Source organism: Anabrus simplex, chromosome 6, assembly GCF_040414725.1.
Source record: "Anabrus simplex isolate iqAnaSimp1 chromosome 6, ASM4041472v1, whole genome shotgun sequence".
NCBI classification, from domain to species: domain Eukaryota; kingdom Metazoa; phylum Arthropoda; class Insecta; order Orthoptera; family Tettigoniidae; genus Anabrus; species Anabrus simplex.
The window spans coordinates 70,600,874-70,624,113 of NC_090270.1; the positions used below are offsets into that span (position 1 = coordinate 70,600,874).

Sequence of the window (23,240 nt, forward strand, 5' to 3'; positions counted from 1 at the left end):
TGTTATCATTTAAATGAATATATTTAAATGAATTTATAAGCTGAAAATGATTTCTTGACATTGATTTTAAATAAAATGGTTGATTCTAAGAGAATCTGGTGTCCCAATGCTTTTTCTTATCATTTCTTGGATTTAGCCCCATATTCAAAACAATAGCAAACCAGGTCTTTAGTTTTTCAACGGTCAGGGGTTTGAATTGTGTTATTATTGAATGTAGGTGAGAATTAATAAATTCATTCTTTATAGCAAGCAAATCTTCCCCATACTTATTATTTTCAGCCAAAATCACGTTCCACAACTGGAGAGGAAAATAGAGAGGGAAGTAACAAATAGCCTTTGAATTTCTCTCAAGATTATGTCAAAATCCCATAGATCTAGGCCTAAATTTTAGCCAGACTTTCTCAGTTTCAGAAGGGTTAATTCATTCAGCTGTAGTCCTACCTGCATTAGCAGCATCAAGCCTTTCTTGAAGAGGTACATCTTCATCGGAGTCACACAATCGTCATTTTCCAGCATTTCAGCCTGTACTGTCACTACTTGTAAAAATACTGTTAATTTCCCCACATTCCATATCATTGAAATCACTTCCTTCATCTATTAATCCCGCAATAAGGTCAGTATCGCCAGCAATGTTAACATCTTGAACACAAGCAAACAGTGAAATTCCAAAGCAAAGAGAATACATGACATGGAATACTTATATATGGAAATCCTTATGGCAATAAAAATAAATTCAAACTATGCTTGACAACTTAGTGTGTGTCTTACGTCAATAGGTGTCACCCAAGGCTTTTTTATCGTGACTTTTACAAACGTCAATTTTTTTCCAAGCTGGCACTACAGACAGGCGCACAACATTAAAAAAAAAAGACTGTTGGCACTTGTAGGTTTAACAAAACATTTCCTCGGGGGAGTCTATTAACCCCTAGAAGGCATGTCCCCAGGTGGGGAATAGGGTGCCCAAAGACATGAGAGGCTGCTTCTGACACCCTGGAAATGGACCTGCGAACCAATAGGCAGCTCAATTCCTAGGAGCTTAATAAAACTGACACACCCTCTCTCCAGGGGTCATAATATGGAGGGCCCTAACTCAGGGTAATAAGTGAAGACCTCAATGACATCTGCAGTGGAGAAGATAATCCTCTTTCAGTACAGTATAAATGGCAGAAGAGGCAGCCCTATACTCAGGTTCATGGAGGCAGATCACTGTACAGGATTAAGTGGACATCTCCTACTGGCGGGAAGCAACTCCAACAGTATCACGTGAGGATGGACTGCACTAATGGCACAACAGTGGACGTGGGAAAGCGCAGCTGTAGCAGCCTCTACGGTTTCCGCACTGCAGCATGGGAAGGAAACGGAAGACCTACTGCGCTATCTTTCCAAAAAATTCAATATGGTTATGGTTAGAGTTAACAAAGCAACGGCCCTCAGTCCAGGGCACCCCTTAAGTGGGGAGAGGGTGCTAGGAATCCCCCTGAAGACAGATGGTGATAAGTTTCAAATTTACAACAAAAGAACAAGAGTTAATTAATTAATTTAATAGAGCACACAATTTGTGTATATATAGCGATTACATGTCATTTAAGCATAATTCTATTATAGGTCTATTTCTCTCAGTGCATTTCACAACATGGTAACGAGGACAAGTCAAATCACACAGTGCACACACACAACTATCGTCAGATTCATGAAAGATCCTAGTTTTGTAGAGTTTATAGTGGTATCCATGAATTGCCATAGAATTGATAAAATGTCGGAGATCCTGGTTTGTATTGGTCCAAGTTCTATTCGTCATTACTTCAGTCGAACAGAATTCAGGACAAATACCATTCCTTTTGGCCAATCTTTCATCCAAGAGTTTCTTCCAATGGTCTGTATAAGGTAGAGTGAGCTTGAATCTCAAATCTTCAATTAAAAGAGACTCCTTTGCAAGTTCATAAACCAGTCTTGATCTAGTAAATCTGGACACAAAGAGAGTTGTCTTTAAGAAGAGGGCTTTGATTTTTTCTAAAGCGTGTAGGTCATTCTTTGTTAGCTTATCCCAAATGATTTCCAGTCCATATGTTAAAATAGGGATTATTTTTGCGTCAAACAAGGTCATGGCCGTCTGTATATGGCTAGAAAGCTTGCATATGTTGAAGCAGAAATGCAGCATCTGGACATCAAGATTTTGAGTCTCAGTGAAGTTAGATAGCCTGGATCAGGGGGGACACATAAGACTAAAAATGGGATTGTATATTACTCGGATGGTGATGATCCTGAACATCAATATGGAGTAGCTGTGCTCCTCTCTTCTGATCTGATGAAGTCAGTCATCAATTTCAATCCCCTTGGAGCTCGAGTCATGCTTCTTACCGCAAACATAATATCATGTTATGAATACTGTTCAGGTTTATGCTACAACAGGAGATAAAGAAGACAAGTTGGTTGAGGAATTTTATTCCACTCTGGAAAAGGCAATGGCTCTTACAAAGAAAAGAGAGATATCACTGGCCCTCGGCATCTTCAACACAAAGATAGGTTTTGGCGTGGAGGATGATGTTGGATTATATGGTCACAGTGAGAGAAATACCAGAGGAAATCATCTCTTCTGATCTGATGAAGTCAGTCATCAATTTCAATCCCCTTGGAGCTCGAGTCATGCTTCTTACCGCAAACATAATATCATGTTATGAATACTGTTCAGGTTTATGCTACAACAGGAGATAAAGAAGACAAGTTGGTTGAGGAATTTTATTCCACTCTGGAAAAGGCAATGGCTCTTACAAAGAAAAGAGAGATATCACTGGCCCTCGGCATCTTCAACACAAAGATAGGTTTTGGCGTGGAGGATGATGTTGGATTATATGGTCACAGTGAGAGAAATACCAGAGGAAATCATCTGGTACAGTTTTGTTCAGAACAGCAGCTCTCTGTCATTAATACCTTCTTCAAGCTACATCCCCAGCACTTGTATACGTGAACATCCCCTGTGAATTGCGAAGGTCATACTGTCAGGAATCAGACAGACTTCGTCCTCATCAGAAGTCATCTGAAAAGGTTCGTGAAAGCAGCTGAAACCTAGCCTGGTGCAAATGTTAATAGCGAACACAATCTCATCTTCATGGATTTACAAACTTCACTGCTTTGTCAAGATGAGACACTGTGAAAAACCTAGGCACCTTAATACAAAGAGACTTGACAACTTCGAAGCATGGACTCAAACAACCTTGAAGATTGAAGAAAGGATGAGTGCAGTAAACAACTCTGGAACAGTTGATATGAAGCACAACGGAGTGTCCAAAAGAACATACTCATTGATACTCAAGAAACAGGCATTGGATATAGATGCTTGTTGTGTAAAAGGGCCTAACATCTAGGTCATCAGACGCATTGGATATTGAAGCAGCCCAAAGAAATAGTCACGATGATAGATGAAATATAACAACTTATGGAAGAAAGAAGGAAACTAAAGCACAGGGCAGTGAGGAGAAAATGCATGAAAGTAAAAGAATTTCAGCTGGTGGAAAGATGTAGAGAAATAGAATATCTTCAGGAGAAACATGGCTTCTTCCCCCTCCATAAGAGAATCAATAAACTTATAGGGAAATATCGCAAGCCGTATAAAGCTATACTGATGGATGACAATAGGATCATCTTGGTGGGAGCTGAACAAAAGCTGAAGTGCTGGAAAGAGTGCGCTAAGAATCTATTTAACGATGTGCAGCTAGACGAATCACCCTGAGAATGCAACTAAGGAAGTCCTGACATAACAAAAGAGGAAGTATTGTATGCAATCAAGCTCCAGAAAAAAGATAAAGCTGTGGATCCCAACAACATACATGCAGAAACTCACAAACTCATTGCTCAAGGTGACGATAGAGGCCTAAACCTGCTAACTGCACTATTTAATGCAGTATATAAGGCTGGGATATTCACCAGTAGAGATCTCAGCTTTAAGTTTGGATGTTGTGATTGCTATGTCTTCCATGTCCTGTACAGTTTCGAAGGCTGGACGCTCAGCCCTTTGTTGGACAGGCGGATTGAAGCTTTTGAAACGTCCTTGTACAAGAAGAATGTTTTGACTATCCTGGGTAGAAAGGAAGACCAACGAGGAAGTCCTTGACTTGTTAAAAGAGCTTCTAACATCCGTCAAGGAGTGAAAGCTCAGATACATCAGGCACATCATGAGAGGTGAACGTTATTAACTTCTGCATCTCATCGAGGTGAAAATTGGAGGACAACGATCTGTGATGAGACGGAGAAATTCCTGGCTTAAAGACGTGCGCCGCTGGTATAGACGAGTTTCTTTTGACATATTTTGAGCCACTCTTTCATGGATAATCGTAATCAATTGGATCTCCAATCTTCGTAGGAAGAAGGCATCCTAAGAACAAACAAGTCGCAAGGTTTTCAGAGAATTGATAACAGGTGCTACGAGATATTTTAAGATCCCACAATAAATTTATGGGATACAAAACTAGAAGGATAAGAGCATACAGAAGGATTAAAAACAATGACAAGTCCGTGTGGGAAGAGGAAGCAACAAAAAGAAAAGACTTGGGCAACCAAGCAAATACAAATGAAGTCAAATGTTTTTGATCCTCAAGCCTAACCACACTGCATAAACACATTCGTTCAACCTCAAAAAGCTACCAATGAACACTTGCTAAGAACTTCACTGAGAGAGGCTACCCAATTGAAAATGGCTGTATCCAAATCCCAAATCACCAGATGCATACTCTTTGCAATGCAGTACCATCCCTGAGTGCACAATACTTTTGGACCACATCCATACAGTAATTATTTATGTATGTGTGCGTATACAAGCCTAGGTAATTTTTAGTGGTAAATATTTATCTTATTAGTACGAGGTCTGTTAAAAATTAGCCTTGAAAATACAATGCAAACACAAAGTCTTAAAAGGTTTCCAGTAAGTGACAATGAATAATGGTATCCACTCTAAGTAACTAGGCATTTGTCAAGCATTTCTAAAACAATTAATTTTGTTCAAAAGCTGTTAACCTGTGAGCATGTTGACAAGGAGTTGCAATTGTTCCAATATCTGAATATTATGAGCTTATCAACATTCATATCTGCTTCAAACTGGGGGTAAACATTTATGGAGACATACCAAATGATTTAAAACAAAAATGCAATCATCAAGGTGAGGAAAAAATTTGCTGAGATCAAAGAAAGCATGCAAGATCAGGTCAAATATGAAAGTGTTGTTGATAGTCTTCTTTGACATCAACAGTGTTATGTACCTTGAATTCTTATCTGAAAGTCACACGGTGAACTGCTGATATTATTTTAAAATCTTGACATGTTTGAGAGAAAATGCCTGGAGAGAAAGACAAGACTTGTGGAGAAATACCTCTTGGAACCTCCTCCATGATAACATGCCAGCTCAAGCTCTGTTAATTTGTACATTTTTTATGAACATGAAGACAACTGCGCACAGCACCCTTTCACCTTGATGACAGCAGCAATGCAGCAAGGCATGGACTCTTCAAGAAACCAAGAGCGTTGGGGAACCATACTAATCCATGACCACTGCACAACTTCCCATAATCCAGGAAGACAGGTTGGAGCAGAATTCAGGGCATGCAAATCCTTTGACAGCTTCCCAGATGTGCTCAAATGGATTGAAATCGAGGCTCCTCGGAGGCCATGCAAGTATCTTCACAGCCATGTCAAAACCATGAAGACACAATTTGGAAGCAATGGGCTCGAGCATGGTCTAGCTGTAGGAACAGGTTGCCCTCAGAGTGCCGGAGGGGAACAAAAGGGGGTGAACATGATCTGCCAGCAGCTTTCTGTAACCTTCACCAGTGAGGGACATCGTCCCAGAGGTCCCATTTCATTCCATGTGAGCAGTCCCCATATGAGGATACCACCACCACTGACATGAACTGTACCCTGCTAGCAAGAAAGATCTATTGCCTTACATAGTTCAAAAGCACTCGTATCTGCCACCAACTGGTACCTTGACTCATTTGTCCAGGCGACCTATTGCAATGCTTCGAGTGTCCAGTGGCAGAGTTCTTTTTCCCATGTCAGTCGTGCCTTCCAACAGGTGTTGAGCAGATACCCTCGAGGGATGCTTGCTTCTGCACATCATGGTAAGAAGATGGTTCTGAACGGTATGGCTGCTCACACATTATTGCAGTCCAGCTTTGAATTGACAAGTTATCTTCTGCATTGTGGCCCATTTATCAGCTCTTACGATCCAAGTTAGCCAACGGCGACCCGTGTCATTAACGTGTGCCTTGCCAGATGACCCTGGTGGCCGTTGTTTTGCCTGAATCCACATACTCACCATACACTTTTGATACTGTGACCCTTGGAAAGCCCAGTACCTGCACAACTTCAGAGATGGAGCAGCCCATACGTCTGGCGCCAACAATCTGGCCACAATCAAAAGCCCTGAGGTTTTGTCTTACCCATCCCGTCCTGTAGTTAACTGTTACTCATACAGCCCATGTGAGGTCTGACATCCTTGCTGTTACATGCCACACGCTCCTATTACATTTTCCAGGCAGAGACACAGCACCATATCTACACTACAACAGCTATCTCTAACTCATTACTCACTACTGGATAAGGTTAATTTTCATTTCCATTACGCTGGAGATTTTTCACGTCAACATAATCAATTTAAAAGCCTGCTGTGAAATTCTTTAGTTTTAAATCAATAATCATTTATTAAGACAAGCATACTTTTATCAAAGAATTACAATATGTAACCCACAAATGACACACAAAGTTTCATACTTAAAGCATTCAAATAAATCATACAAATACCACTTCTCTTTTTTTGACTTGATAAATTACATCATTTCAACACAGCAGAATATCTAAAAGAAAAAATTTCTAAAAAACTGCATGATAACAGGACATACCTCAAGCTGTGAGTGGCGTCTACGTTTTGTGAGTGAGTAAACGTACAGAGGAATGAAAAGTTTATTGAGCAAATGGTCGGTGAGCACTTGATTCAGATCAGCAATGTCCAAAGATAGAATGTCATTCAGATAATGCAAGTGATCCAAATGTTCGGCAACAAGGTCAGCCAATCTGTTTTGACTCTGATGACTGTAAAAACAAGCTTTTATTAGTAGAAGTATACATCCAATTCAATACTAATGAAAATATATTGTATGTTCATATGAAAATGATGCTTTTTCTCCTATTTTTCACATATATTCTTAGGATGGAAGAAAAGCACGGGATGTGAGCACCACAATATACAACATTTTTTCAAATTTTAACATGATATTTCACAAGTTTCAGAGTGAATAACTTGAAAAGAAAAAAAGGGGGGGACAAAGGATTAAATTTGACCAATATCCACGTAAATATGGTGCACTTTCAGACACAAGAAGTGATCGGCCATAAATTTGATTTGATTTGAGTTCAAGCACGGCCAATGGTACATGCGTTTATTTTCATTGAAAACTTATTTTAACATAACTTATCTTCCTTTTGAAGTTAAATGTCTGAGCATACTGGATGCTGGATGTTCTTGGCTAAGAAAAACTTGCAGCAGTGTAAAGATCAACCTGCATCTCAAAACAGTGTCATAGGCACCTATGAAGTTGATAAAAAAAAAGGCTGTTGATGTTAGCTACTTTTGAAAACCTGCTTCAATATGTGTGGTAAGAACAAGAACTTGGTCAGTGTACCTACATCTACTTCTGAAGCCAGCTTGTTCAGGTGGGGTAGCAGCCTCAGTGAACAGCACAAAGCTGATAAGGACTCGTTCCCAGAAGTTTATAGGTACATCTGAGAAGCGCTGTTTGGTACTAGCTTTCAGGGTTATATTCTGACTTGCCAGGTTTGAGAATGCCTATTACTTTTGACAACTTTTACTATTTGTAAGTCAAGATTTTAAGTGAAAATTGAAGCAAGCCAGCTTGTTTGAACCCATATTTTGAATATATTTGTTACAGATACTGAAAATCCACAGCCTGTTTCCAGTCATTCGACCAGGTCAGGAATGGAATGAATGAAGCCCCCATCTAGTGGCGAGGATAGGAATTGTGCTGGCTGCCGAAGCCTGTCGCACTCCTCTGGGGCAATGATAATTGAATGACAGATGAAATGAAATGATAATCAAGAGTGTTGCTGGAATGAAATATGACAGGGAAAAACCGGAGTACCCGAAGAAAAACTTGTCCCACCTCTGCTTTGTTCAGCAAAAATCTCACATGGAGTGACCAGGATTTGAACCACGGAACCCAGCGGTGAGAGGCCGGCGTACTGCTACCTGAGCCACGGAGGCTACATTATGGATATTATCTGAGCCAAATGCCTTGTCAGTTCCCCAGTAGAAAAAGCCCTGGATAATTGCTCGTTCAGGTCAGTGAGGTTAGGTTTTACCATTTTGGCCTAACAATTGTCTTCCTCTGCCCTTGTGAGATCTACCATTCTGTTAGTAATGACATCTGGGCTGAACTTAGCATATGTCATGTAGGGATGTTAATTGCTAGTAAACCCATGCAGAATTCTCCAAACTTTTCTCTCGACTTCACAAAATTAATTTCTTTAACTGCAACATCCCACTTTTCTCATCTTTCTGTATTGGGGGAATTCAGTAGCTACATGGCTCACTGTCTGGTTTCCATTATTTTGGTATACTTTATACAAACCCTCACTCCCCTGAGTCCAGCCCAGCACATATTCCTTCCAGTAGCCTCCAGGGAAGTTATACTTGGAAGATTTGATGACACATTCAACAAATTGCTATCGGCTGAAGGTTCTTCGTAGCTAGTCTAATGTCAAGTTATTCCCAGCTTCATCCCAGTTAGCACATTGAAAATTCCATCTGGGTAAGAGCATTGAGTTCACCACGGGTATTTTCCAAACAACTTCCACCAGGGTAGGTCGGTGTTGACTTCAGGAAGTTGGGCACAGGAAATATTATGTTCTACCAAGGGCAGTGAGGTGGCACGACATAAAATCTTTACAGACCACTAGTCTAAATCATTCACAATTAAGTATTTATTTATTTTCCACCTAGTCGATACAATGATTGCTTAAGGCAATTTTTAATGGTCAAAAGTGGTACATGTTTCGTATATTATCAACATCTTCAGCCACATAACACTGTTTAGATGAAAAATATATAAAATTGACAAAGTAATGCTTTAGAGGAAGTGTCCTTAAAATTTTATGTAAGTCTAAATCATGTCGGGACATTACATATTTCTGCCCACTGAACCAATGCCACCCATTACCAGTCACCATGTCATATCTCCAGTTTGTGTAATGGCTGTTGAAGTCTCCAGTGTAGATACAGGATGGTCAAGTAACAGTAGTACAACTGGAGACCAATCCACAGAGGGAGGCTTGTAGGGATCAACAGCTTTTAAACCACTGATCTAAATCACTATTGTGAAGATATGGTCTTCCTCTAATATATCATTTTTCTTATTATATGGTATTAGCACCCTTGGATAAAGCAGTAAAAACTGCCTCAGAATGTGTTAAAACTTGAATCTCCCAAAATTGGATGATACGTGGTACTGAGAGAACTAGGCTGTTGATAAAATACTACAAATTTCATCTCTTTTGTGAACAAATAAGGTATTCACAGTACAGAGAACCCATGCAGGAAGTTTTTCCATTACCATTCAAACTTCTACTGCTGTTCTCAAGTATTTCTAAGGCTGAAGCATTCACCTTTGCTCAGTTTGGATTAGGCTAGGATTCGAGCACACTTCCTGATATGTGTGATTGTTCACACGAAAATCTCAGCCTCCCGTCACAGGTACTCTAAGCCCTCTGTCCTAGGGAGGGAGGAAGGAAGGAAGGAAGGAAGGAAGGAAGGAAAGGGATGGCCAACATAAAAACTTTGCAGCAGACTAATCTAAATCATGCCGGTACAGCTGAGTGACAGCAGTTTAGATAGTTCAGACAATATTTATTCTCATGTACATAGCTTTAATGATGTAAGAAATATCTAAAGAAAATGCAAAAACTTGTTCAGTATCAGCCCATTTCATTGTAAGATATCTGTCAGAATATTAAAAAATGACATAACTAAATATGCAACAATTATAAGGCATATGCACAAAATCAAGAAATTCTCTCATACACATATTAATATATTGTGTATCTCATGGAAAAGAGCAAGACAAAAGTGCTGACATCAATAAAGAAGAGATAAGACATGAATTTATGCATGCAGATTTAGTAATGTAAAATCAATTTATTACTAATGTAAGTAGTTTTACATTTACATTTCCCGTATTACGAGGCATGTTTTTTAAGTAAGGGCCGTTTGAAAATAATGACACAACGGAAGATGATTTTCAAACAACACATTTATTTTCATATTTTACATACTTTACTCTATTTTTCAACATAGTCGCCAAGTTTGCTTAAACACTTATCATACCTTACAACTAAGTTTTTAATTCCCTCTTCAGAGAAACTTGCCGCCTGCTCCTATAACCAAGAGTTCTTGATCTTGAGCTGGGACAGTCTGTTTGGCCTTCACCTTTACAGGCTAATGTGTGTGTTTCCATTCCATGCTCTGTTGCTTCGATTCGGGTGTGATATGCAAAACCCATGTTTTGTCTCCCGTTACAATCTGACTCAACATGTCGTCACCTTCTTTGGCATAACGAGTCAAAAAGTCATCAAACACTCAAATCCTAACAGAGGACCACAAAAACAAAAGATTTGAGTGTTTGATGACAGTTTTGACTCGTTATGCCAAAGAAGATGACGACATGTTGAGTCAGATGGTAACGGGAGACGAAACGTGGGTTTTGCACATCATGCCCGAATCGAAGTAACGGAGCATGGAATGGAGAGACACACATTTGTCTGTAAAGGTGAAGCCCAAACAGACTCTGTCCGAGCGTAAAATCAAGATCTCTTGGTTATCGGAGCAGGCAGGAAGTTTCTATGAAGAGGATATTCAAAACTTAGTGGTAAGGTATGATAAATATTTAAACAAACTTGGCAGCTATGTTGAAAAATAGAGAGTAAAGTATGTAGAATCTGCAAATAAATGTGGTGTTTGAAAATCGTCTTTCGTTGTGTAGTTATTTTCAAACGGCCCTTACTTAAAAAACATGCCTCGTATATTAGAACTAATCAGAAAGACTACCAATAAGTCAGTTTAGAATTTAACTTACTCTGCATCATTACGCACACAGGTATCCAATTCCAGAATGTGATTACCAATAAACCACACAAGATTGGAGAAGTATGGTGCTGCGGTCTTATCCCTTATGAATTTAAGCATAGAACGATCTTCAACTCTATACACATTCAGTGTGAGAGTTCTCACAGCTATACGCACCATACTTTCAGGATGGTTGAAGAACTTGATTGCTTCCGTGTACAGAGGAAAATCATTTGTGTGCTGTAAAAGATATGCATTATCATTAAAGGACGGCTTCTGAAATACACCGAGTCACAATAATCCCAACAAAACTAATGTCTTCTGCAATCAAGAATACTCCTGTGGATATTCCCTTTATTACGACATAATACCCTCTTGAGTTTAAATTATCAACCAGTTTACATGATAATGCTGCCAGAAATGTGACCCATACACTTGGTCTCAGCTAGATATAATTATCAATTCACTTGATTTTCAAGCAGATTATTAGTCATTAGTAGGGAATAACAGTTATGATAAAAGACAAAATCGAAATCGAGAATATTTTCATAAATAGAATAAGAGATTTGAAATCCATCCAAGTAGTCTTTAAAAGAACAGAACTACTGAAAATTGTAAGTGAAATGTATCAATCATAAATCTGTTCACTTACCAGACTATCAACCAGTCTGTATACTTTCATCTCTTTCCAAACCCTCAAATGGATAATCCATCAGCAACTAACCGAGTATCTTAACAAATACCATATTCCCTGTTTTGACCATTTACAGTCAGGCTTCAAAAAGGGACACAGCTCGACCAGATGACATTAGACATGCAATAAGTGAACAGTAGGTCACATTACTTACTTTTCTCGATTACAGTATTGCATTTCACAAGGTAAATATACACATATTGCTGGTCAAATTAAAATACCTTCATCTGAATCAGACTGCTTTACAACTATTTAGCACTTACCTCACTAACCGCAGATGAGTGGTTATAAATAACAGGACATTTCAATGAGCAATGAAACCAATAAGAATGTCACAAGGGTCTGTACATGGTCCATTACTTTTTTTTTTTCTTTTTTTTTACGTAAATGACATCTCAATTGAAATATTGACTATTTATATGCTGATGACTTCTAAATATACCATTGCACAAAATTGGACGATATTCGCATAACAACTGATAGAATGAATGTTGACTTACAAAATATATCATCATATGCTTTTGAAAACTCTATATTATCATTGCTGTCTGGGTGCGTGCTACTCCGTTTGTTGCTGTGGACCAGGCAACTGAAGCGCACCTAGCATGAGAAGTAGGATGAAACATAACTACTTGTAACTTTTAAATTACACAAGATAAATTATTGAAACTTGGTGAGAGCACTTACCAGTGATTCTAGTACTGGTCTTTTGTGTGGTATCATGTGAAGCAGCTGCCCTTCTGCAAAGGAACTGAGTACCTTGACCCAGCAGTTGTATACTGTGTCCTTGCATTTCTCATGTGCAGCACATACTCTGCAGGGTTTCTGAGGGAACTTTTTTCCTTCCAGGTCCAACGAATGCTTCAATTTTATGAAGCTTCAGATCTCCAGACATTCTTCCAGCAGGAACCCTTCTTGGAGTACGTGGAGTTGGTCTTGATACTTCTTCCATCAAATCCTCTTCTTCTGTTTCTCTTTCTTCTACCTGTTCCTCTTGTTCCCCTAACCAATAATCAGAAACCTCCTCCAGGAATTTTTGATATTTGATCCTGGATTCTGCAATTGATATAGCCTGAAGGCATTGAAAGGTGCACAATTTATCAGCCAAATAAAGAATTTTTGCTCCATTTCACTGTCTTCCTCAGAAATGTATAGTAGGCCAAGAAATACTGATAAGCCCAGTCCACCCACTTCATGAACTTATTGTATTCAATAACAGATTTTGACCTCTCTACTTTTTACCCATATTTGATTACAACCTCCTCTGTTGTGCCAGTATGGATTGTACTTATCATGCAAACTTCCCTCTTGTCCTTCCAAACATGGAGAACAACTTCAAGTTTCTGACAAAACACATTTTCACCACTCTTTAGTATTTTTGATGAAGATTTCAATACTTGGGGAATTCCTCCTTTCACCCGCATAGCCCCACACATTCTAATTTTCCTTTGGAGGAAGTTTTCTGCAATTTCTACTCTACGGTAATAGTCATCGTGGTATACATGGTGCCATAAGTTGAGGTAGGTTTCCAAAACCAAAAAAATGGTTTCCTCTAATCTCTTACCTTCTCCAGTATAAATCTCCACGTTGCAAATATATCCTGTACTGGCCTTACATACCACTCACTAAAATAGCATATCTGGTAAGTTTCCAGGACTGTAGATCCTAAATCTAAGCCTCCCAGGCCACTGAATCATGGATTCGTCAAGAGAAAGCTGCTGCATAGGTTTATAGAGATCAAAACTTAGTTAATAAATAGTTCAAAACAGGCCTTATTTTGTAGAGTCTGTCTGAATCATGATCAGCAGTTAAATTGTCACTGAAATGCGAAAAAAAATCCAGATCTGTCCAAAATGATTTTGGCTCATAATTTCAGCAAAACCAAGCAATAGTCCAATAGTCCTTTGTAGGGTCCTTCCTAAACTGACCCTTTGAAATTATTAGAGCCAAGAACTTTTTCATTTTCACTACATTTATATTTTTCCATTTCAGGGATTTGGGGGAGGTTTGTTCATAACAGAGATTTGATTGTTCTACAAGAAGCTGAAACAAGCCATCACCAAGGAAACAATCTATTACCTCCGGGATAATTGCGGGATTATTGGCAGTGTAAGTGAGGCCAGTAAAACCTCTAAACAGTTCTAAGTTTCTATTTTCATCCTTATTTGTCCATTCATCAATCTCACTGTCACTACTATTGTCATCCTCACTCATATTATTACTGTAAACATACTTGTCTGAACTGGATACTGCACTTTCAATTCCACACGTATACTTTGATGTTGACGGTCCTACATCTTCACAATCACTAATACTTACACTCTCACAATCATTAGGTACATCAGATAAACTATCAGCATGCAATTCTCCAATATTTCATCATTGTTCAAGCTGTCTTTGCTACGGCGTGCCATGCTGACACCTGACAATACATGGAGTCATGCGGTTACTACGTGTTATGAACCAAAAGCATTGTCAAGAAAGAATATACCTATCTCAATTACGATCAACAAAGACTTCAGTTTGTAAACAACACACAGAAGTTTGATTAATGAAAGGCTGAAAGGAAAAAATTACACAAGAATGAAGCACTGTGAGAAAATGTTAATTTACGTAGCTGGTCGTCCGTGCACCAAGACGAAACTACGTTAATCAACCTAGCCCATCATTAATGTGCTAATCCCTCCAAGATAAAAGCCATTACAGTTAGACAATTGAAATTAATAAGAAAGACTAAGACTTAAGATATCCCTTCACTCATTCTATCTGGTACCAAAATCCCATGTGAAAGTTCGGTAAATAATTCAGGTCTCATTATAAATGAGAATCTAAACTGGAGTGAACATGTCACTAGTATCTGTAACAGGTACTGGGGAGTACCTCACTCCATCCTCTGAAATACCACCAAAACATATTTCCATTAAATATGAATATCAGGCTTATAAAAACACTAGCAGAAGTACCTGTTCTTCGTACGGGTTATCAGAAACTGGCTTTATTACTCATACTATCGGTGTGACTGACTTCATTAGATATTTATATCACTGGTGTATTAACTTAAGTACGTAGAATTTTTTTTTTTTTTTTTTTTTTTTTTTTTTTGCTAGGGGCTTTACGTCGCACCGACACAGATAGGTCTTATGGCGACGATGGGATAGGGAAGGCCTAGGAGTTGGAAGGAAGAGGCCGTGGCCTTAATTAAGGTACAGCCCCAGCATTTGCCTGGTGTGAAAATGGGAAACCACGGAAAACCATTTTCAGGGCTGCCGATAGTGGGATTCGAACCTACTATCTCCCGGATGCAAGCTCACAGCCGCGCGCCTCTACGCGCACGGCCAACTCGCCCGGTAGAAATTATTTGTCATGTTTGGAATTATAGTGGAAGTATCTTCTTCCTCTTTTTTTTCACGGGGGCCTCTAAATATTAGTTCTTAATTAGCGTCGACCTCTAAGATCTTTTGCTACCATGTTTTTCCTTCATTCCCACCTAGATATACCTGCTTCCTTCACAAAGCTGCAGGATTAGTTTAAGTATACTTCCGCTAAATAGTACCACAAATATAAATATTATTGAATGTATTTGTTTGATCCAACATTTCGTAACTATTACAAATGATCAAGGAAATACAAGGAAATACGCGATACATAAAAACTACTATAATTATCGAGAATTATAATTCTCAGGGCTTGTCATTCATGCCGCACATCATATAATGAATCTGAGTATAAATGTTGAGAAACTTTTTCAAGTCATGGGCAGTATATTGACAACTGTGTACAGTATATAGGTTGTTTTCATGGTTACAATGATCGTAAAAGTGGACCAAAATATCGGCACTAATAACATCAGCGATCCTACTACTCCATGATTTGATAGAAAATAGTTTAAACTATACGTAACAGACTCCGCAAAATGCTAAAACCTAAGTCAGTACGTAAAAACGGAGGCCCGTCGGCAACCGCTGGTCGCTGTACTTCGGAGATCTCCGGGGCTATTATTTTTATACTTCACTCCCTTTCCATCCCCGCCCAAAGGAGTGCTATGAGCGTCTTACACATCAGTTTATTTTTTCCAGATAGTAAGTCATATCTGTATCAATTCTGGTTGGCAGCTATGCCCAAACGTACATGCATAATCTAGCTGCTGTAGAATCCTGGAGCTGACGTTGCTATGGTTGCGGCCGTTCGTTTCTTTATCCGATTCCTAGAGCAGGGGTAGTGTGGTTCCAACATCTCCATAATGGTTGGTTCTAGGACCTTAAACCATTGTTTTCTGACCCGTAGGGTTTACCAAGTTTTGTTCTTTGCGTCAAGGGGCTTAAAATGAGCTTTGTCTCGTCCTTGTACGACAAATTCGATTTTGCCTATATTAGCCTATTATTTTAATATTTTTATACCTCCCCCCGTCTCCCCCCCCCCCTCAAATTGTTTTGAAAAAAATACAGCCCATGTTCTCACTGGCAATGTAGCTTTCTATAGGTGAAGTAATTTTCAAAATCGGTTCAGTAGTTTTTGAGTCCATCCATTACAAACAAATATACAAATTTTTCCTCTTTATAATATTAGCATAGAAGCATAGATTACACCCCTACACATACGGTTGCAGTTAGGAAGGGCATCCAGTCGTAAAACAGGGTCAAATCCACATGTGCGCCACAGTTCACACCGGCAACCCCACAGGTGTGGGTAAAACGATAGAAGAAGAAGATACTCATTTTAAAAATTCACCCGCTTTTTTAATTCTTTTCACCCCCTTAAGTGGATTTTCTAAAAACGTGTGTTCATTTTTAAAGTAGATTCCAAGTACGAATTTTAAAGTCTGTAACATCTTCATTTTTTTTAGATATATGTATCCTCATATAAATAATTCAACTCCTTCCTCACTTCTTTTCAACATATTCCCCTCAAGCGGATTTCCTGAAACGAATATTTGTGTTCTTTTATTTTTAAAGGGGATTCCAAATATCAATTTTCATGTCTGCAACATGTTAGGTTTTGTGATTTATTGTAGATAATTTTGCTGCTGTAGAATCCTGGAGATGACGTTGCCATGGTTACGGCAGTTCATTCTTCTTTCTTCTTTAAGACGCCGTCTCCGAGCGGAGGTTGGCGATCCACGTAACTAGCTCTGATCTTGACAGCGCAGAATGGAATGCTATTTCTGAAGTACAGCAGTGCTATCTTCGAAGGTCTTTCAGCCATGAATTTCTTCTTCTCCCAACAGATCTCTTCCCCTGTATCTTCCCTTCGATAATAAGCTGTAATAACTGATACTTCTCACCTCTCATGATATGTCCTAGATATTGCGTTTTCCTCTGTTTTATGGTGAGCAGTAGTTCTTTTTGCTTTTTCATCCGACGAAGGACCTCGGCATTTGAGATTTTCATTACCCAGGATATCCGCAAGAGACGGCGATACAGGAACATTTCGAAGGCATCAATACGTTTTTCTATGATTGGATCCAGAGTCCAGCTTTCACATCCGTATAGGAGAACAGAAAATATATAGCAGCGGATTATACAAATTCGTAGTTGGAGACTGAGATCTGACCTCACAAAGAATTTCTTCATGGTAATGAATTGTTTCCTGGCCTGCTCAATTCTAGATATTATCTCCCGTTTGGAGTTACATTGGTCATCCAAGACACTTGCTCAACTATTTTATCTTTTATTGTGAGATTTGTCCGAATTGTCTTCTTAGAGAACACCATCAGTTTCGTCTTTGAGGGGTTAACATATAATCCAAACTCTTCACTGTGCTGAACTAAGGAGTTTATCATGCACTGAAGGGCAGGCATGTCATCAGCTATGACAACAGTATCATCTGCATATCTGATGTTGTTGATGATTTTCCCATTAATTTTGATCCCACCATAGTCTTCCAATGTTTCTTTAAAGATTGCCTCTGAGTAAATGTTAAACAACAGAGGTGCCAGTACACAACCCTGGCGGACGCCCTTCTTGATCGAAGCAGTTTCTGAAGTTCCTTGATCAGTTTTAACATTTGCAAACTGATTCCAGTACAGGTTACTGATTATACGTAAGTCACCGGAGTCAATACCTAGAGCAGGGGTAGTGTGGTGCCAATATCTCCGTAACGGTTGGTTTTAGGGCCTTTAAACATGGTTTTCAGGCCCATAGGGCTTACTGAGTTTTGTTCTTTGCGTCAAGAGGTTGAGCTTTGTCTCGTCCTTATACAACAAATTTGATATTTTGCCTATATTAGCCTATTATTTTTATATCTTCCCCCCCCCCCCCGTGCCCCCCACCTCGAACTGTTTTGAAAATAAAATACAGGCCATGTTACTCACTGGCAATGTAGCTTTCTATAGGTGAAGTAATTTTTAAAATTGGTTCAGTAGTTTTTGAGTCTATTCATTACAAACAAACATACAAATTTTTCCTTTTTTATAATATTAGTATAGATTAGTTCTTTCAATATTCAATTACTGTGATGTGATCTTTTTGAGGCTGACCCATTTGCTGATGACACTATCCAGATTGGTGAGGAATTGCTGCAGACTATCCGAGTAAATCGTAAAGTTAAGTGGACCTCACTGGTAGAGAATCTGGACATGAAGTTGAACAGTAGGCGAGCTTGGAATCTCCTGAAAAACCTCAGCGGTGACCCAACAAAACCTAGAAAGTTCACCACAATAACAGCAGACCAGATTGCAACCCAATCACTCATAAACAGGAAGACTAAAGGTCGGAGTACACGGGTGCAACTGGAACACACCCCAGGAAGTGAGAACCATAATCTCCAAGAACCCTTCACCTTGAATGAACTAGAGTCTGTCATCTCCACCTTGAAATTAAATAAAGCTGCTAGCATCGATGATATCAGAGTAGAACAGATCAAGAGGTTCGGCCGGACCACTCTGCAATGGCTGCTTACAATGCTTAATGAGTGTGTGTATAAGCTTTATATTTCCAAGCTCTGGAGGGAAGCTTGAGTGGTTGCACTACTTAAGCCTGGTAAGGAGCCAAACGATCCTAGAAACTTTCGCCCAGTATCATTGTTATGTCTTTGTTTCAAGATCTTCGAGCGCCTTATCCTTAACCGAATTAGTGGCATCCTCGAAGGAAAGTTCATTCTGCAACAAGCTGGTTTTTGACCTGGAAAGTCATGCTGCAATCAGATATTGAACCTTGCTCAACACATCGAGGGTGGTTTAAAACAGCGTAAGGTAACAGGAGTTGCCTTAGTTGACTTAACAGCTGCCTACACCACCATCAATCACACAAAGTTGCTGACAAAAATTTACGAACCCACTAATTAATATAAACTAACATCTCTTATTGGCATTCTCCTGCAGAATGAAGATTCCAAGTCTCTCTCCATGGTAAGAAGAGCAGATGGCACATACAAAAGAATGGTTTACCTCAAGGCAGCATGCTAGCCCCTGTGCTCTTTAATATTTACACTAATGATCAGCCCATAACAGTACATACCAGGCTTTTCATCTATGCCGACAATACTGCAGTGGCTGCCCAAGGAAAGACATTTGAAGAGGTGGAGGGGTAAGTTGACTTCTGCACTAGATACTCTTGGCTCTTACTATGAAGGCAATCATCTAAAGCCAAATCCCAACAAGACTCAGGTATGCGCATTTCACTTAAGGAATAGAGAAGCTCGGCGGGAACTGGACATTACATGGCAAGGCAAACGACTTGAACATTGTTCAACACCTGTGTATCTAGGTGTTACTCTTGACCGAACACTGTCCTACAAGAAACATTGCCACAACACAAGGCTGAAAGTTAGTTCACGGAAAAATATTTTAAGAAAGGTCACAGCCACCAAATGGGGAGCAAGCCCTTGCGTCCTGAGAACCTCTGCTCTTGCTTTGTGTGTGTCTGCTGCAGAGTACGCTTCACATGTGTGGAGTGCATCCACTCACACCAAGCAGATTGACATTGCAATCAACGAGACTGTACGAATCTTGTCGGGATGTCTAAAGCCAACTCCAGTTAACAAAATCTACCCGATTGTTGGAATAGCTTTCCCCCACTATCAGAAGGGCTGTTGCTGCTGATGCAGAGAGGACGAAGCAGACTAATGATTCTCGCCATCCAATGCATGATCACCAGGCTGTAGCCTGTCGACTGAAGTCGAGAAAAAGTTTTATCACTAGGACTCAACCACTGGTAGGAACATCGGAGTCTAACCGCATCACCACGTGGAAGAGCATGCTGCCGTCTGATACCCCTGCAAAGGAAGAGCTAGCTCCAGGAAATGACCTGCTCTACCCTATTTGGAGATCACTTAATCGTCTTAGGGTGGGCGTCTCTCTTTGCAAGACCAACATGCAAAAATGGGGCATACCCAGCTGATGGAGAGACATTCTGTGAGTGTGGTGTAACACAAGATCCGAACCATCTGCTCATCTGTCCTGTATTAGAACAACCCTGCACTACACAGGTCCTGATAGAGGTGAACAACAAGGCCATCGGAGTTGCTACATTTTGGAAATGCTGACCGGACACGGAATGATGATGATGATGATGATGATGATGATGATTTCATTGATGCAACTTATGAGCAAATTAGGAAGATACAAAGGAGCCTGAATTTCTGCATCAGATTTATATTTTCCTTACACTATGACACACATCACACCTTTTTACAAGCAAATTTTCTCTCCTTAAAAGTGAGGAACTTGGGAATCTTCATGCAGCCATGTTAGTGTTCACATCCCTAACTGAGAGAATTCCCCAGTATCTGTCCTCACCAGCAAAATACACATTCTGTTACCACCCCTGCCAATCCCATTAGTAGGTCAGCTGCCTATAATTGCACATTTATCACAACGGGAATCATATTATGGAACTCTATTCCAAATAAATCCATAGCATAACTCTTTATGGATTCAATCAAGTCTTCATGCAGAAAGTACCTCTCAGATAGATAACCCAACAGTGTGAATCATGATGAATGATTGTATATGTGTGTGTAAGTTAGTTATTGTTCATTAATTTCAGCATATCAGCAGTTGATTAATGATGTGTACATATTAGTATAAAGTGGATTTACATTTCATACACAGTATTAAGCCGCTTTTATGTTTTGCCATCATTTACAACATTTTTTTGTTGGTCCCGTCAGATTCCCTGGGCTCGCAATGTATTAAAATCCTCAAATTTATGTTTGCAACATTTTCTTCTTCCCACCATTTACTCCACGTCAAGTTGTTTGAGACGGGAAAAATCCAAGTAAAATGATGTTGCAACTAACCTATAATGCTTCGAGTAACAACAGCATTATGACCAAACCAGACAGCACACACTTTACAACACATAGACAAAAACTAGCTGATTAGGAATATCAGGGGATTCTACGCTAACCGCATCACAACTCTGATGAGCGGATTGTTATTTTTTAATATATTTTAAAAGAGAAAGAAAATATACTGCATGTTAGATAATTCTATAGCCATTCTAAGAAAGATAACCAGATTAAAATAATACACTGTATTACACAATATTTTAACTACCTACTAGTATCCTTCTCATGATCAGTGGATGAGCAGAATTACAAAGGCAGTGTAGTGTCAACAGTTAATTAACACTGGACTTTTGAGGTAAGTACTGTAATAGGATTAAGATTAAAATACTCTACAAATTAATAATATGCACTTGTGTAACATTTACGTCCTATTCCAGGGCGTTTTTACAGATATAAGTTGTTTCCCACGATTTACACACACACACACACACACCCCCCCGACACCCCCCCCCCGACACACACACACACACACACACACACACACACACACACACACACTCTTTTACAGTGGTATTCCTCGGGTCCCTTGAAAAGTGTAAATAAGATGTAATACTGTATTTTGAATTTATATTACAAATGAGAATTTTACATTTAATATTCTTCATCATTTTTACTGTACAGTGATGTGGTTAAGTACAAGAGAGAACAATGAGCGATGAACATGGACTCTGAATTGCAGGGATGTGGAACATGACCATCCATTTGAAAAATTATCTCACTTGCAGTGATTGGGATTCAATCCACAGTCACACTGCAAGAAGTTAGCAACGACGTTACTGAACCATAAGATCCACACAATTTCATTAGTTTTTTTTATCAAGCTATCAGACATAACAAAATATTGCAAACATCTCATACATATCATAGTTCAGAAAAGCAGAAATATTCTACCAAGATTTACTTTCACTCACCTCATTGTAAAAGAAGTGAATAGTGTGACAGTTGAGCTTGAGCGACAGTGTCTTTAAGAAAGAAATATAGTAAGCCATCACTTCTTCATCAGAGAAGTCAAATTTGTGCACAATAATTGAATTCACATGGTTGTTGCTGAGGAGGTAATCTGAAATGAAAATGACATACTTGATAAGTAATACAGAAAGTGTCAGAAAATAGCTTCCATAAGGTCTGAACAAACACCTAATAAACACAAGCAACTACACCAAAAGTGTTTCATACTCATCAACAAACAATACTGAAATTCTATAAACACATTGAAGAGACATCCTGGTGGCAGACATCCCATCTGAGGCAAAATTTGAAATTAAACTTGTAATACAACAAATTAAGGAAAAAGCAATATCTCTTAAACACAGGGTCTGGCAGTCAAAGAACAGCTTACAGATCAAATTAATGAAAAACTACAAACAATACGAGAATACATTGCGGAAAGACGTCAGTCGCTTAAGTCAATCCATTATCCAAGTCTTTTCAAAGAGACTGTGCGCACCTTGCAGTCTTTCCAGTACTTTTTCATGTGTTACGATCTTTGCGCCCTTCCTGGTGTTGAAAACATTTGTGCTGCAAGTTTCTTTCTTGTACATGTGAAGTGAATTTTTTTGTTTAATTTTATCTTATCTGTGGTGTCTTCTGGTGTAAGGCCAATTTTCTTAAGATCCTCTCTTATTTCTCTGATCCATCTGCAGCCTATTGTGGGTTTTTTTTGAGTCGAGGTTATACTGTACCAGTTGTTTCAAGTCTCGAATCCTGCATTCTCATTGTTTGTCCAAAGAATCACAGTCTCTTCTTACGCACAGTATCGGTAATGGGTTCTAACTCTTTGTACACGACTTTGTTGGGTACTATCCGTCACTGTCCATGTTTCCTTCTATCATTTTTCATTGATGCAGGTTCTTCCAATTCTTCTTGTGATCTTCTGGAGTCTGTTGGTCTTTGAGTGTTCATTCAGGTGAAAGAGAGTCGCTGTGCATATTTTGTTTCCAGTTTTATAACTGTGTTGTAGTGTTTTAGTTTTGTGTGTATGGACAGGCATTTTTTCTGCAAATGTTCCAGGTTAATATTTGTGCTTTAGCTAGCTTGTTTATTCTTATTTGGATCAAGGGTTTTTCATTTAGGCTGTCTGTTGTTACTTCTCCTAGGTATTTGAAATGGGTGACAATTTTGACTTTATTCTCATTT

The 23,240-nt window shown here is 39.1% G+C and overlaps 1 protein-coding gene across 4 annotated transcripts in view; it reads right to left on the reverse strand.

Annotated features, from left to right (window-relative positions):
* ema (C-type lectin domain containing ema) overlaps positions 1-23,240 on the reverse strand; it is a 177,194-nt gene that overhangs the window by 113,091 nt on the left and 40,863 nt on the right. For 3 of the 4 annotated variants that reach the window (XM_067149861.2, XM_067149860.2, XM_067149862.2), the window contains 3 exons: positions 22,016-22,164; positions 11,133-11,362; positions 6,888-7,077 (listed from right to left, as the gene is read on the reverse strand). In XM_067149861.2, coding sequence (XP_067005962.2) covers positions 6,888-7,077; positions 11,133-11,362; positions 22,016-22,164 — 569 coding nt within the window. The remainder of the gene's footprint in view (positions 1-6,887; positions 7,078-11,132; positions 11,363-22,015; positions 22,165-23,240) is intronic. The other variant, XM_067149863.2, reaches the window with a different exon arrangement.